Genomic DNA, 15,872 nt, shown 5'->3' on the forward strand with positions numbered 1-15,872 from the left:
TTGCTTATGACATGACAAAAGTTTAAGCAAATGACAAGTCCTCCTCCTTAAATTGACTGAAATTGATGATAAATTCATATTATTATTCCACATATTTTTTTTTATTTTTCAAAATATTCTTTATTAAGTAACTATCACTATTAACTTTTACTAATTGTAATTTGTTTGTTAAGCTCTGAGTAAAATTCAATTTTCTTTCAATTTTAGTAGATGAGGAAACTGAAAAACAAAGAGGATAGTCATTCTAGGTTACATGTTAACATGAGCCCAAAGAACTCTGATTCAAATCAAGATCTGCCTTCCATATTCAGGTTGTTCTTTATGGCTTCACTGCCCCTGAACCCAGTCTAAATCTGTTCATCATAAAATACGAAGTTAATTGAATAATAAATACTTCTGGTCAACAAAATCACACAAACTAGACAAATGTACTTAATTGTCTATTTAAAATATTTTGAGCATGCATGAACATTTAAAATTATTTTGATTTTAAAATAAAACATAATACTTGGAAACAAAGGACTTTTTGTTGCTTCTAAAATTCTTGAATGCTAGAATATTACTACTACTGGAATCTATAACTGGTACTCAAGGGTGACACCAAAGACCCTATCTTTGCTTCTATGTGGTGGAGATTCAGTTGCCTCATATTGCCATACAATTTGCCAAGACTGCAGGCCGTTGGAAAGAAACTATACATATACTGGAATAATTGGGGTTCTGCAATATAGAATATGTTGGCATAGAGTATAACTATAAACCCACACTTCACAGTCATAAAATCACAATACAAATTTAAAATAAGAAAAAAAATGTACAAATTTCCGTCAAGTACAATAGATAGCATTATAGTATGTAATATGACACTTTTTAATACTGTGTAATATGAATTTGAAAATTTCCACTGAAAATTACATTGCATTGACATGCAGTTTTTAAAATGTCATTATCAGAGCTTCTGCAGAGCTAGCTTATTATAGATTCATCTTTTTATAAAGAAAATATGTCATTGGTAATTTGTTTTACATTGTAAACCTTTCTCTTCTTTACCTGGAAGAATAATGTAAAAGTTAAAGAAAAAAATAAAAATTCAAAAACAAAACAGAAGTAGTTGGATCCCACTGGGACAAGCTGCAGCTGGTACTGTTATTCTCAACTGCTGGTGCATTCACATATTCTTTCCACTTCCTAGAAGAACAGGTTGTGTATGTAAGTGTTCATTGAGGAATATTAGCCTGATTGATGAGAAGTAACATGAAATTAATTTTCAGATCCACCAAACATTTTGCAGTTCAGGGCAATCTGCAGCTCTCCAGATAATCAATATCACTAGAGGCTATAATAGCACATGTCACGTAGAGAACACACTCAAAACAAAGATACCTCTACCACCTCCTATTTCCATAGTTTGATTTTGCAAATCACTTTTAAATAGAGACAGATTTTAAAGCTTCTTGTGGAAAGTGGTTGTATTACTAAACATAAATAGCCTGGGGATTATGTAAATCAGGACATATAGGTAAGAACATTAATATCAGCAGTCTGTAATATTTTAAGCAATAAAAATAATATGGTGTTAGACAGGACTTGTCTGTTTGGGGCTGAGATTCAACACAAACTGGTGGCAAAATAAACTTTCTGTCACAATTCCAAGGAGTAGATAAAGTAGGCACAATCTGGATCCTTGTGTTCATTCAGAATCATTAAAAGTCCTCCTGCCTTTCCCCTGCATTTGTAAGCACTTCCTTAGTCTCTCAGTATCTTCTGAGATGGAGAAACATGTTTCTGAAAATAACCCATGGAAACCTGAGGTTATATTTTTATTCTCATGGAAATATTCTCTTTTAAAATATGCAAATAAACCCTAAAGTGGTTTAACTGGCTTTCCTACTTTATTGATTGAGACTCCAAATTGCCCATATGTATGCCCATTTTTCTTAAACTTTCTCCTTACAAACACATCTCAGTTTGACATATTACTATCCAGAATAGGCCACCATATTTCCAAGTTTTCCTTGCAGCTAGCTGGCATCATGTGAGTAAATTTGAAGTATTATGTGAAGACTTCCAAAGAGTATGTAAACAGAGTTTAATCAGTATTAAAAGACTTCATTCTGTGCCATTCTACCTCTTTTCCCCTGTCTGCAAGGTTATATCTCAAGCTCTAGTAGTAATCTTGGGCCATGAGGCGACTAAAGAGCAATGGAAGTAATTAGTTAGGATGGTGGATCAGAATGATTGGAGGATACCCTGCAATATATGTTCATTTCTTGTGGCAGTGGAAGCAGGAATCCAGGGTATACCACATTTAGTTTCAAAAGATAAAACTAAAAAGGAAGTTAATTTAAACAATAATTATATATATAATATAGTATATACTGGTAGAACCTGCCTGCTACAGAAAATAGGGAAAAGAATATTTTTTCCTAACTTTCAATGTCACTTTGAGAAACTCATAACCAGTCAAGAAGATTTAGAACACTTGAAAACAGCATTTATAGGATTCATTTTCACCAATGTGAAACTGTCAGGGGGAATTTAGAATAAGAGGTTGGATTTGCATAAGATTAACTTAAAAACAAAATAATGACTTCTATATGAAGAAGCATGCTTCTTTAACGTACAGATGACTATCCTGCCTCTAGGAGCAGATGAGGTCTTCTACAAAAAAAAAAAAAAAAAAGATTCCAGATCTCACCCCATCCTTCTGACTCTATAATGTCATAATCTGGACCTTCAGGAGACAAGTAACTCCATAATTGAAACTCAATGGCATTGTTCTTATAGTCCTTCTTGCCTCACAGTGTTCCTGACTATACAATTGCTTTTCTTGTAATAAGAAAATATGATGATTACACATAGTTAGATAGTTAGCTGTATACCATAAACTCAAAGCCAACATCATACTAAATGAAGAAAAACTGTATATTTCAGAGTGTGTAGGATATGGCAATCTGAAGTAGCAGTATTGTAGTCTGTTTGATGTGGATCTGTGTGGCCTGTTTGTGGTTGTAGGGTTGTGGCCCACTCGGGAATGCACAGGTTACCAGTCAGCGAGCTTGTATCTGTATACAGTGGGTGGTGGCTAGTGTCTGTGGGTTGCTCCTTTGCAGTAGTTTAGTGTGGTGTATTGTCATTGTATATGATGGAAGTTCTCTGCTTGTTGCTTGTGATTATCTTCAGGAATTGCTTTCTGTGGTTGGGTGCCCCTGAATGAGAATTGAGTTAACTGGCAACTCTTGGGCTCACAAGTGTGGATCCTGTGGATGCTGGGGAACAGGAGCTACTTCCTTGGTTTCTATGGACTTTTCACCAATTGTTCTTATTAGTCAGCTCAGAGTTCCAAGACTATATCCTTAGAGGGTGCTGCACTTTGTCTACTGAATTTTCCTCTTCTTCTTTCTTCCTTTCTTTTTGTAGAGTGAGAAAATTATATATATTTTATTTGGGTTCATTTTGACAAAACAAAAATACAAGACATTTGATTCTAATCTCCATTGCCTACCACACTTTCCCTTCCATCCTTCCGACCTCATTCCCTTTCCTCTCCTCTGTTAATATTTCTTTCACTCCTTTATCTATTTATATTTGATATATTTTTGATTTATATTTATATATATATATATATATATATATATATATATATATATATATATATATATATATATCTGTCTGGGTGACTTTCATTATATTGCCTTGTTCTTCATTTTAATTTTAATGCCAGAACTATTCAGTTTTTGTTACTGTAACTGTGTAATATAATTTGATATCTGATATTGTGATGCCTCCTATAATGCTTGTCTTGTTTTAAGAATCCTTTTGAATGTTCTAGGTCTTTTACTCCAACAGATGAATTTAAACCCAGTTTTCCTAGTTCTATAAAGAATGTCATTGGCATTTTGATGGGTACTTCACTGAATGCTTATATTGCTTTTGATAGCATGCCATTTTGAAGATATTAATTCTGCCTATCCAAGAACACGGGAGGCCTTTCCATTTTCTAGGGTATTGTTTAATTTCTTTCTTGAGTATTCTGTGGTTTTCATTGGAGAGTTCATTCACTTCCTTGGTTAGATTAATTCCCAGATTTTTTTTTTTAGGTTATTGTGAAGGGGATTGTTTTTGTGATTTCTTTCTCAGCTGAATCATTGTTGGAGTATAAACCTGATATTGATTTATGAGTTTTGATCTTGTACCCTGCCACTTTGCTGAATTGATTTATCAGTTCTAGAAATTTCTGGTGTAATTTTTTGTGTCTTCTAGATAAAGTATCATATTATTACAGTGATAGTCTGGCTACTTTTCTAATTTTGTATTATCCATTTAATTTCCTTCTCTTGCCTTATTGCTCTGAGAACTATATTGAATAGAAGTGGTGAGAGTGGACATCTTTGTTTTGTCCCTGATTTTTAAGGAAAAGCTTGAAGTTTTTCTCCATTTAGCAGATCATTGGCTTTTGGTTTGCTACATATTGACTTAATAATGTTGAGGTAAGTTCTTTAGTCCATAGTTTCTCCAGAGTTTTCAACATGAATAGTTGCTAGATTTTATCAAAGGTCTTTTCTGTGGGTATTGGGATGATCATATGATTCTTATTCTTGATTCTTTTTAAGTGATGAATTACATTTATAGATTTGCATATGTTGAGCCAACCTTGCATTCCTGGAATAAAGCTTGGTGATTGTGGTGTATTTTCTTCTCAAGAGGTATTTAAATGCAATTTGCTATTATTTTATTGCAGATTTTTGCATCTGTGTTCATCAGGACTATAGAACTGTATTTTCTTTCCTAGATGTGTCTTTGTCTGGTTTTGGTATCAGGCTTATATTAGCTTTGTAGAATGTATTTGGGTGTGTTTGCTCCCTTTTAATTTCATTAAATAATTTGAGGAAGACTGGGGCTAGTTCATCTTTAAAATCTGTTAGAACTCTGCTGATAATCCATGTGGTACTGGGTTTTTCTTTTTTGGTAGGCTTCTCTGATTGTTGTTTCAATTTTCATGACTTGAAATTTGTGTATATATGTTTTCTATATCTTCCTGATTCAATTTTGGCAGGTTACATATGTAAAGAAATTTGTCAATGACTTCTAGATTTTTCTTCTTATTGGAGTGTAAATTTTCAAAGTACATAATGATCTTACGGATTTCAGAAGTTTCTGTGCTGATATTGCCTTCATTATCTCTAATTTTGTTGATTTGGGTCTTACTTTTTTTTAATTAGTTTGGTTAAGGATTTACAATCTTATTTATCTTTTTGAAGAACCAACTCTTTGTTGCATAAATCCTAGGGATCTTTCTATTCTTAATTTCATTAGTTTCAGCTGTGATTTTTATTATTTCTTGTCTTCTGTATTTTGAAATCAGTTTGTTCTTCTTTTCTAAGGCCTTGAGATGGAATATAAGTTTATTTATTTAATAGCTCTCAATTTTTTTTTATTTTGTATTTTTGGTACTGGAGATTGAACCCAGGGGTGCTTAACCACTAGGCACATCCCCAGCCTTTTTAATATTTTTTATTTAAAGACAAAGTCTCACTGAGTTGCTTAGGGCCTTTCTAAGTTGCTGAGGCTGGCTTTGAATTCACTATCCACCTGCCTCAGCCTCATGAGCCAGGGAATTACAAGCATGTACCACCATGCCCAGTAATCTATGTTTTTAATGTATGAATTCAGTGCAATAAATTTTCCTCTTAGTTTTGCTTTCATACAGCTCCAGAGATTTTGATGTTTTGTATCTTTGATTTCATTTGTTTCTAAGAATTTCTTGATTTATTCCCTCATTTCTACTTTGGTCCATTCTTCATTTAAGAGTGTTATTTAATCTCCATATGTTTGTTTGGTTTCCATCATTTTTCTTTCTGTTGATTTCTGGTTTTATTTCATTATGGTCTGATATGATGCATGGGATTATATCAACATTTTTGTGTTTACTTAGATTTATGTTGTGATGTAGAATGTGGTCTATTTGGGAGAATATTTCATGAGCTGCTGAGCAGAAGTTAAATTCAGTTATTTTCATGTGAAATACTCTGTAGATATCTATTAGGGACATTTGATTTATAATATGTTAGGGCAGATATATCTTTTTGATTTAATGCTTAATGATATGTTGAAATCTCCAAATATTATAGTATCATATTATCTCTGTGTGTGTGTGTGTATAAATTTTGGGATTTTTGTTGGATTCTTACCTGAATCATGATGTAATGACCCTCTTTGTCTCTTCTGACTAATTTTTACTGAAATTAGCTTTTGTCAAATATGAAAATGTCTATTCCAGCCTGTTTTCAGAGTCCATTTTTTGTGGAATATTTTATTGCATCCTTATTCCTTTAGTTTGGGATTGTTGCTCCTTATGAGATGAGTCTCTTGCAAATATCATATGATTGGAACTTGTTTTTTAGATCAATTCTGTTAATCTGTGGGAGTTAATCAATTTGGGAGTTGAAACCATTTATATTCAGCATTATTATGCATATGTGCTTATGGTTTGGTATCATTTGATTTTTTTTTAAATTTAATATTGCCTTGGTTCTCATTTAGATTTACTTTTGTTTTATCTTCAGTTATTTGAGAGTTTTGAATTTTGCTTTTGGGATCCTCTGTGTACAATTTATCTTTGAGTATTCTTTGCAGTGGTGGCTGAGTTGTCATGTATTTTTTTCCCCTTGCCATGGAGGATTTTAATTCCCCATCAAATATGAAAGAGAGCTTTGCTGGGTACCCCAATCTTGGTTGGCAATTGTTTTCTATTAGAGCTTGAAAAATCTTGTCCCATGCCCTCCTTGATTCTAGTGTTCTGAGGATAGAAGTCTGAAATTATCCTAATTGGTTTGCCTCTAAATGTGAGTTGATGTTTCTTTTTTGCAACTTTTAATTTTCTTTCCTTTGTGTTCTATGCTTGGCATTTTGATTATGTTGTATCTTAGAGAACTTATCTTTTAGTTAGGTCTATATAGGTTTCTGTATGTCTCTTGTAAGTGTATCTTCTTTCTGAAATTGGGAATGTTTTCTGTGACTATCTCATTGAAAATGTTCTTAATATCTTTAGCTTGTATCTCCATATTCCCTTCTATCCCAATAATACTCAGATTTGAGCTCTTGAAGTCATCCCAGAGTTCTTGCATACTCTGGCATGTGGGTGGGGGTCTGAGAGTTAATCCTCTCCTCCTAATTCAGACGAGAAGGGAAAGCCAGTTTCTGCCCTATTTGGATCTCTAGGGTCTCTGGTAAAATCTGGTGTGGGACATAGAGATAAACTGTCCACCAGTTTTGGCTTCACCTTTATGAGTATGAAGTATCAGGTATTTGCATTGTAGAATAGATGTTCCTGTGGACCATGTAGCAACTACAGGAATGTAGAATTTCTCCCTTGGGGTCTTGAGACTGAATGGTCAATGTTAAAAATTTTTATGACTATTTCAGTTTCTTTGGTTTAGGGGCTTTCTTGGGCTTTTTTATTTTTAAGCTGATTGCAGGGGATCTCATTCTACGGTCTAATCTCTGCTGGTTGTTGCTTCAAGCAAGTACAGCAACTTCTTTTCATTCAGGGAATGCAAAGGTGTCCTGATTGACTGCTTAGAGTGTTCAGATTGCTCTTTTCTGAGGTGTTCTAAGGCCACTCTGCTGATGGACAAGCCAGTCCCCTTTCCCCTGAGGAGCTCTGAGGCCAAAGTGGCTGTTGGTTCCCTTTGCCCAGAGAAGCTCTGCTGAGGTGGGTTGTAAAGAGCAGTCTCCCCGAGTTTCACGCAAGTGATGGAAATGGGGTTCCCCTTGGTGGAATGGGCTGGCTGAAAAATAAAAGCGAAGAAAAATAAAATGATTTTTTACACAGAAAGTAGTTTCAAAAGTAGGGTCAGGACGGTCAAGCTGATCAGATGGATGGAGCTTCTATACTCTGACAAAATGGAGCCCAGGCTTGCTTTATTTATATCAGGGGACATCAAAGGCAGAGATAAGGTTTCAAGGGCAGAGTCTTGCTTCCAGCTATCTTGCAGTCAGCAGGTTGATTGACATCTTGGCAGGTCACACCAGTTCCAGGTGCTGGGTGGAATCTCTGGCAGAGCTTGAGGGGGAAGTATACCTGCATCAGGTGATCAATACCTGCGGGGGGTGCCACAGGAGGTTCCCAATGTCAGACTTATTCCCTTATTAGGCCACTATGCACAGCATAGTCCACACAGCCCATGGATGGTTTGTGACAGAGCAGCAATCCCTATACTCTTGAGGAGCTCTGAGGCCAGGGTGGTATGGTCCCCCTCCCTCTGAGGTGGGGGTGTAGTCACTGGGGGTCAGGGGAGTCACTAGAGTGCTTCGGCAGTTCTCCTTGTGAGAAGATGTGGTGGTGGTGCCTGGTGGGTCTAATGGGGATATGGAGCACTGAGGCAGCTTTCTCTCCTGCATAGTGGAGTGTAGCTATTTTTCCAATTTCCTGAGGAGTCCAGCAGTAGGTTCCATTGCCTGGGGGTGTTTTCCTGTGGGAATGGAAGCCAATTCTGGATTTGTTTGCACCAATCCATCTCCCCCACTGGCTCTGAGTCCATTAAAGTCAGTTTACCCCTACAACTCTCAGATTTCTCCAAGTCAGTCCTCTTCCTCCTCTCTCAACTCCTTCATCTCCCTCCTCCTCCCCCTCCTCCTCTCTGACTATCATGCCTTGTTTGTCTGTGCTACTCTTGCAACCACCAGGGAAGGCCACATTGGCATACTCAAGCAAGCACTTTGCTTACTTTTTATTTCAGATGCTTAGGTAACTAAAGCTTTGTGTATTAGTTTTTTTTTTTAAGAGTTTAAGTTTCAGTGTATTCCCTTAACTACTCACCTCTCAGAGAAGGGATCCTCTCCCTTTGTAGGACTGATGTTGAGGAGCTGCCCAGCAATGCTTTCTCCCTCCACTCCACCATCTTTCTACTCCTGTTTTTATTGGGTACCAGGGCACAGGATTCAGGGCCCATGGCTGTCTGTAACTGTGGGGTTTGCTGATGCAGACTCTTTGGAGAAGCCGCCTCCCTGAATGAGGAATATTGCTGGGAGATGGTCCACATGACTAGGATAGAGAGAAAATCTTAAATTTCTCGCCTCCACAGTCTCCCAGAGCACTTCTACAGTTCTTGTTCTCAGAGACATCATTATCACTGGATTTTTTTCCTTCTCTTCTCAAAAATACCCAATGCCTATTCAAACACCAGTAATACTACAATATATATGTAATACTACATACAGCTAGTTGTCTACATTGAAGGACCTTCATGCCACCTATCTAGGGGTATCAGATTTGTACCAGTAGCGGCAATTCATGTGAAAACATTCAAGACAGCAAGTTTTGCTGAATTCATTTATTAGCTCTAATAGTTTCTTTGTAGAGTCTTTTGGGTCTGCTAGGTATAGAATCATATCATCTGCAAATAGTGATAATTTAAGTTCTTCTTTTCCTATTTTTATGCCTTTAATTTCTTTCGTCTGTCTAATTGCTCTGGCCAGTGTTTCGAGAACTATGTTGAACAGAAGTGGAGAGAGAGGGCATCCCTGTCTTGTTCCAGATTTTAGAGGGAATGCCTTCAGTTTTTCTCCATTCAGAATGATGCTAGCCTGAGGCTTAGCATAGATTGCTTTTACAATATTGAGGTATGTTCCTGTTATCCCTAGTTTTTCTAGAGTTTTGAACATAAAGGGATGCTGTACTTTGTCAAATGCTTTTTCCGCATCTATCGAGATGATCATATGGTTCTTATTTTTAAGTCTATTGATGTGGTGAATAACATTTATTGATTTCCGTATATTGAACCAGCCTTGCATCCCAGGGATGAATCCTACTTGATCATGGTGCACAATTTTTTTGATATGTTTTTGTATCCGATTCGCCAGAATTTTATTGAGGATTTTTGCATCTAGGTTCATTAGAGATATTGGTCTGTAGTTTTCTTTCTTTGAAGTGTCTTTGTCTGGTTTAGGTATCAGGGTGATGTTGGCCTCGTAGAATGAATTTGGAAGTTCTTCCTCTTTTTCTATTTCCTGAAGTAGCTTGAAAAGTATTGGTATTAGTTCTTCTTTAAAGGTTTTGTAAAATTCTGCTGTATACCCATCCGGTCCTGGGCTTTAAAATCAACACGCACAAACCAAAGGCATTCCTGTATATCAGTGACAAATCCTCTGAAATGGAAATGAGGACAACCACTCCATTCACAATATCTTCAAAAAAAATAAAATACTTGGGAATCATCCTAACAAAAGAGGTGAAAGACTTATACAATGAAAACTACAGAACCCTAAAGAGAGAAATAGAAGAAGATCTTAGAAGATGGAAAAATATACCCTGTTCATGGATAGGCAGAACTAACATCATCAAAATGGCGATATTACCAAAAGTTCTCTATAGGTTTAATGCAATGCCAATCAAAATCCCAACGGCATTTCTTGTAGAAGTAGAGAAAGCAATCATGAAATTCATATGGAAAAATAAAAGACCCAGAATAGCAAAAACAATGCTAAGCAGGAAGTGTGAATCAGGCGGTATAGCGATACCAGACTTCAAACTATACTACAGAGCAATAGTAACAAAAACAGCATGGTACTGGTACCAAAACAGGTGGGTGGACCAATGGTACAGAATAGAGGACACAGAAACCAATCCACAAAACTACAACTATCTTATATTTGATAAAGGGGCTAAAAGCATGCAATGGAGGAAGGATAGCATCTTCAACAAATGGTGCTGGGAAAACTGGAAATCCATATGCAACAAAATGAAACTGAATCCCTTTCTCTCGCCATGCACAAAAGTTAATTCAAAATGGATCAAGGAGCTTGATATCAAATCAGAGACACGCTGTCTGATAGAAGAAAAAGTTGGCTACGATCTACATTCGGTGGGGTCGGGCTCCAAATTCCTCAATAGGACACCCATAGCACAAAAGTTAATAACTAGAATCAACAAATGGGACTTACTCAAACTAAAAAGTTTTTTCTCAGCAAAAGAAACAATAAGAGAGGTAAATAGGGAGCCTACACCCTGGGAACAAATCTTTACTCCTCACACTTCAGATAGAGCCCTAATATCCAGAGTATACAAAGAACTCAAAAAATTAGACAATAAGAGAACAAACAACCCAATCAATAAATGGGCCAAGGACCTGAACAGACACTTCTCAGAGGAGGACATACAGTCAATCAACAAGTACATGAAAAAATGCTCAACATCTCTAGCTGTCAGAGAAATGCAAATCAAAACCACCCTAAGATACCATCTCACTCCAGTAAGATTGGCAGCCATTATGAAGTCAAACAACAACAAGTGCTGGCGAGGATGTGGGGAAAAGGGTACACTTGTACATTGCTGGTGGGACTGCAGATTGGTGCAGCCAATTTGGAAAGCAGTATGGAGATTTCTTGGAAAGCTGGGAATGGAGCCACCATTTGACCCAGCTATTCCCCTTCTTGGTCTATTCCCTAAAGACCTAAAAAGAGCATGCTACAGGGACACTGCTACATGGATGTTCATAGCAGCACAATTCACAATAGCAAGGCTGTGGAACCAACCTAGATGCCCTTCAATAGACGAATGGATAAAAAAAATGTGGCATTTATACACAATGGAGTATTACTCTGCATTAAAAAATGACAAAATCATAGAATTTGCAGGGAAATGGATGGCATTAGAGCAGATTATGCTAAGTGAAGCTAGCCAATCCCTAAAAAACAAATGCCAAATGTCTTCTTTGATATAAGGAGAGTAACTAAGATCAGAGTAGGGACGAAGAGCAGGAGAAGAAGATTAACATTTAACAGGGATGAGAGGGGGGAGGGAAAGGGAGAGAGAAGGGAAATTGCATGGAAATGGAAGGAGACCCTCAGGGTTATACAGTGGACGGGGTAGAGAGAGAGGAGGGGAGGGGAGGGGAGAGGTGGGGAGGGGGGATGGTGGAGGATGGGAAAGGCAGCGGAGCACAACAGACACTAGTATGGCAATATGTAAATCAATGGATGTGTAACTGATGTGATTCTGCAATCTGTGTATGGGGTGAAGGTGGGAGTTCATAACCCACTTGAATCAAAGTGTGGAATATGATATGTCAAGAAATTTGTAATGTTTTGAACAACCAACAATAAAAAATAAAAAAAAAAGACAGCAAGTTTTACAATACTTTATTTATTTTCTTCCTATTTATAAGGATAAGAAATAGAATAGTACATTTTTCTAATGCTATTCAACAACATGAATTAATATTAAAAAAAACTACATATTGTGAGCATTTAAGAACAATTACTCTAGAGTACTATAGTGTAGAAATATATGTTCTATTTCACAATCAGTTTTTTGGCCCAGTGATTTTCAATCTTCACTGCTCATTGGAATCACTAGACTAGATTTAATATAAACTGATGTCTGGTTCCCACCCAGAGAGTGTCATTTCCTTGATCTGGAATGTGGCCTGGGTAAAATATTTTTTCAAAGTTTCACAGGTTATTTTAATGTATAACATTTTGAAATCATCTAATTTAAACCTTATTTGTATATGTTGTATATTTATGTGTATATATATATATATATATATATATATATATATACACATATATATGTATATATACATATATATATATATGTGTGTGTGTGTGTACATTTTCAATGGATATTTGAAATGCAAAATAAGGCTATATAGTTTGTAAGTTTTACATGTAATGTCATTAATGAAAAGTTAGATAACTTGGAAACAAAATCTGCATAGACTTACATCAGGCAATTAATCTCCCTCAACATTGTTTCTCCATGTCTCAAGCGGAAATTTTATCTACAAACTCTAACTTGTAATCTTTTTAAGAAATATGTGCATATCTCTTTCAAATACAACGTATTATATTTATATTTCCCCATAAAAAAGTAAAAGAAATATTTCAAAAATCCTGAAAACCATCTATTAAGTTCATACTAAATAACAGTGTGTAATCTTTTGCAGTCACGGGGGATTTCTTTGCTTGGGACTGAAGCTGTATTATGACATCACATTGTCTATTCACTAGGATCTTTCTTACATTCTGAAAACTATCTAAAATAACATAAGCAACATGTGATAAGAAATAAACAAAAATAATACTTAAACGTATTTTCTGGGGGCTGGGATTGTGGCTCAGTGGTAGAGCACTCGTCTAGCACGTGCAAGGCTCTGGTTCAATCCTCAGCACCACATAAAAATAAATAAATAAATAAATAAATAGATAGATAAATAAATAAATAAAGGTATTGTGTCCAACTACTTCTAAAAAAATAAATATTAAAAAAAACACATTTTCTGTTCTTTTTTTCTTTTTCTTTCTTTCTTCTTCTTCTTCTTCTTTTTTTTTGCTTTACTAGTTTCAAATGCCAAAATTCAAAACCAAATTCTATATTTTCCCAGTTTTTGAAACATCTCTTTTTTCTTTTTCTTTTTTTTTACTACTGTTCTTTTTTTTTCTTTCTTCTTCTTCTTTTTTTTTTTTTTTGCTTTACTAGTTTTAAATGCCAAAATTCAAAACCAAATTCTATATTTTCCCAGTTTTTGAAACATCTCTTTTTTCTTTTTTTTACTAAGATGTACAGAATTTTGGTAGATTTTGTGCCAATGTTTAAATGTAAAGTTAGATAAAACACAGACCATATAATATATCAAAACACAGAATACCCTGCAGCATAGTTCTGAGGAATTATTAGCAAGCAGACAGGAAAAAAGCAAAGAAGGTAAATTACAAGCAATACTTTGTTTATTTGTTTTGTTTTTATATAGTAGAAAAATTTATTTGAAGTCTATCATCAGAATTTCTTTAGTAAAATGTTAACTGGATCAGAAACTGCTTATGAATTTGTTTTTTTAACATTTAACACTTTTGTAAAATTAGATAAATTAAACTTTCTGATACTTATTTAGCCTCTTTGTTTAAATGAATGTAATAAAACTTTTTAATGATATTATGGGAAAGGAATATGATTATGTTTCTTAAAATACTTAACCAAGACCTGAGCTAAATCCTCACTATTTTATTTTCATAATCATGCCTAAAAAACTTTTATTTTGTTATTTTATTTGATTTTGAATTCTATAAGATGCATTTTGAAGCAGAGAATAATAACTACTACCAAATAACTTACCTTCTCCTATTGTTCATTTTTTTTTACTAATCTGAGCACTTTAAATGTTCACCTCTAATATGACTGAGAAGAAGTTGATCCAAGTAAAATAAAGTGAAATGTGTACTGAATTTTGCAATGAAATTTATAATTTTATTATTTTTTATGCTACTGAATTCATAATGTCTTTATTCCTTATACCAATGATGATATAAGTGGAAAATTTCACACCTGGCCCCATGTGATGTGTCTCAGTGAAAACATAAGCATACTAGAAATATTGTATAAAATTAGATTTGGGCTACGTGTATAATGTGCATATGTAGCATAAATTAATTGTGCAATTATACTTGGGTCATATTCCAAAGATATTTCATTATGTGTATGCAAATACTATAAAATCTGAAAAAATAATTGAAATGTTCAATACTTCTCATCCTAAATATTGTTCAATCTGTATTAATATATGAGTTTCTGAGTGGATAGTGGTCAGGATTTAATAGAAATAACTATCCATAAGTAAAACATGAGCAAGAGCTCTTTGGGAAGAAAGATAAGATGGCATTCTCAGAGTTTGATTAATAATATATGTTTTGTTAATTCATAGCAGAAATGGAGTATCCTAAAAGGATAATTTGGGATAATTTTGACCTTTATTTTTTTGCCTGATTTGTGTTGACTTTGCTTGGCAGTTCTAATCCATTGTTGTATAATCAGCCTGTGATGAAAACTTGACCAATAACAACATAAAAACAGACAAAAGGCAAAAAGATGAATTTTTCTCAGTTCTTGCTTTCACTTTCCCCAGCAATGTTTCTCATTGTAGAATGGAACTAAAGTCTTAGGAAATGTTATATGCCATGGATTCGGCATGGCAGTCAGGATATTTTGAGGGATGTCTTTATGGAAATCAGTGATGCAAACTTTGGTTCTTTCCATTACAGATAAAAAGACTTGTGGACCTCATGAATTCCAGTGTAAAAACAACAACTGTATTCCAGATCACTGGCGGTGTGATAGCCAGAATGACTGCAGTGATAATTCTGACGAAGAAAACTGCAGTAAGTAACTTCTGCCTAATAACATTGCAAGTTTGACAGCTCATTCAATAAGCAAGATGGCAGTTTTTATTTCAGATAAGGTAAAATTTGAACCTAGCTGTCCTGCAGCTCACATTTTTATACATATATTCACATTTGGACAAAAATATTCAGACTAAATTGACCTGAATCTCAAAGGGTAGAATTATTGAAATGTTCATCCTGGGAGTTATTTTCTTCCAATCCTCAGAATTGGTATGAAAGTATCATGAGGTTTAATGCAACCCATTAGTATGCAATGAAGGAAGCCCTTGGTGCAAGTTCATACAATGAGCTGAATGATGGGGAGACGGTACAAAACATCTCATTCTTTAACGGATGGTACTCATTTCATTTCAGTCTCAAATCCTTTTATAGTACAGATTCACCCAAGAGCATCTTTCAGTGAATTATCATTTATTCTCTCTGGAGTGGTGAACATCATATTTATTTAGGATGCTTATCTCTGAAAATGGAATAACACTATTATCATCTTCCTCCTGCATTTTTATGTAATAAATTTAAAAACAATAATTATTCAACATTTTCCTGAAAAAAAACATAGTACTATATAAAATTGTAACAATGGCTCTGTATTCTAGCATTAATATGTTAATATGTTTCTGAGTATATTTCTTATCAGCACTTTTATATTCTGCTGTTTAAAAAAAGCACTGCAGCCGCATTTAAAATAAGAT

General features: G+C 34.9%; 1 protein-coding gene across 1 annotated transcript in view; it reads left to right on the forward strand.

The window, feature by feature from the left end:
• Lrp1b (LDL receptor related protein 1B) overlaps window positions 1-15,872 on the forward strand; it is a 1,514,976-nt gene that overhangs the window by 1,348,800 nt on the left and 150,304 nt on the right. The window contains exon 67 of the mRNA XM_071619306.1: window positions 15,040-15,156. Coding sequence (XP_071475407.1) covers window positions 15,040-15,156 — 117 coding nt within the window. The remainder of the gene's footprint in view (window positions 1-15,039; window positions 15,157-15,872) is intronic.

Source organism: Marmota flaviventris, chromosome 11, assembly GCF_047511675.1.
Source record: "Marmota flaviventris isolate mMarFla1 chromosome 11, mMarFla1.hap1, whole genome shotgun sequence".
Taxonomy (NCBI): Eukaryota; Metazoa; Chordata; class Mammalia; order Rodentia; family Sciuridae; genus Marmota; species Marmota flaviventris.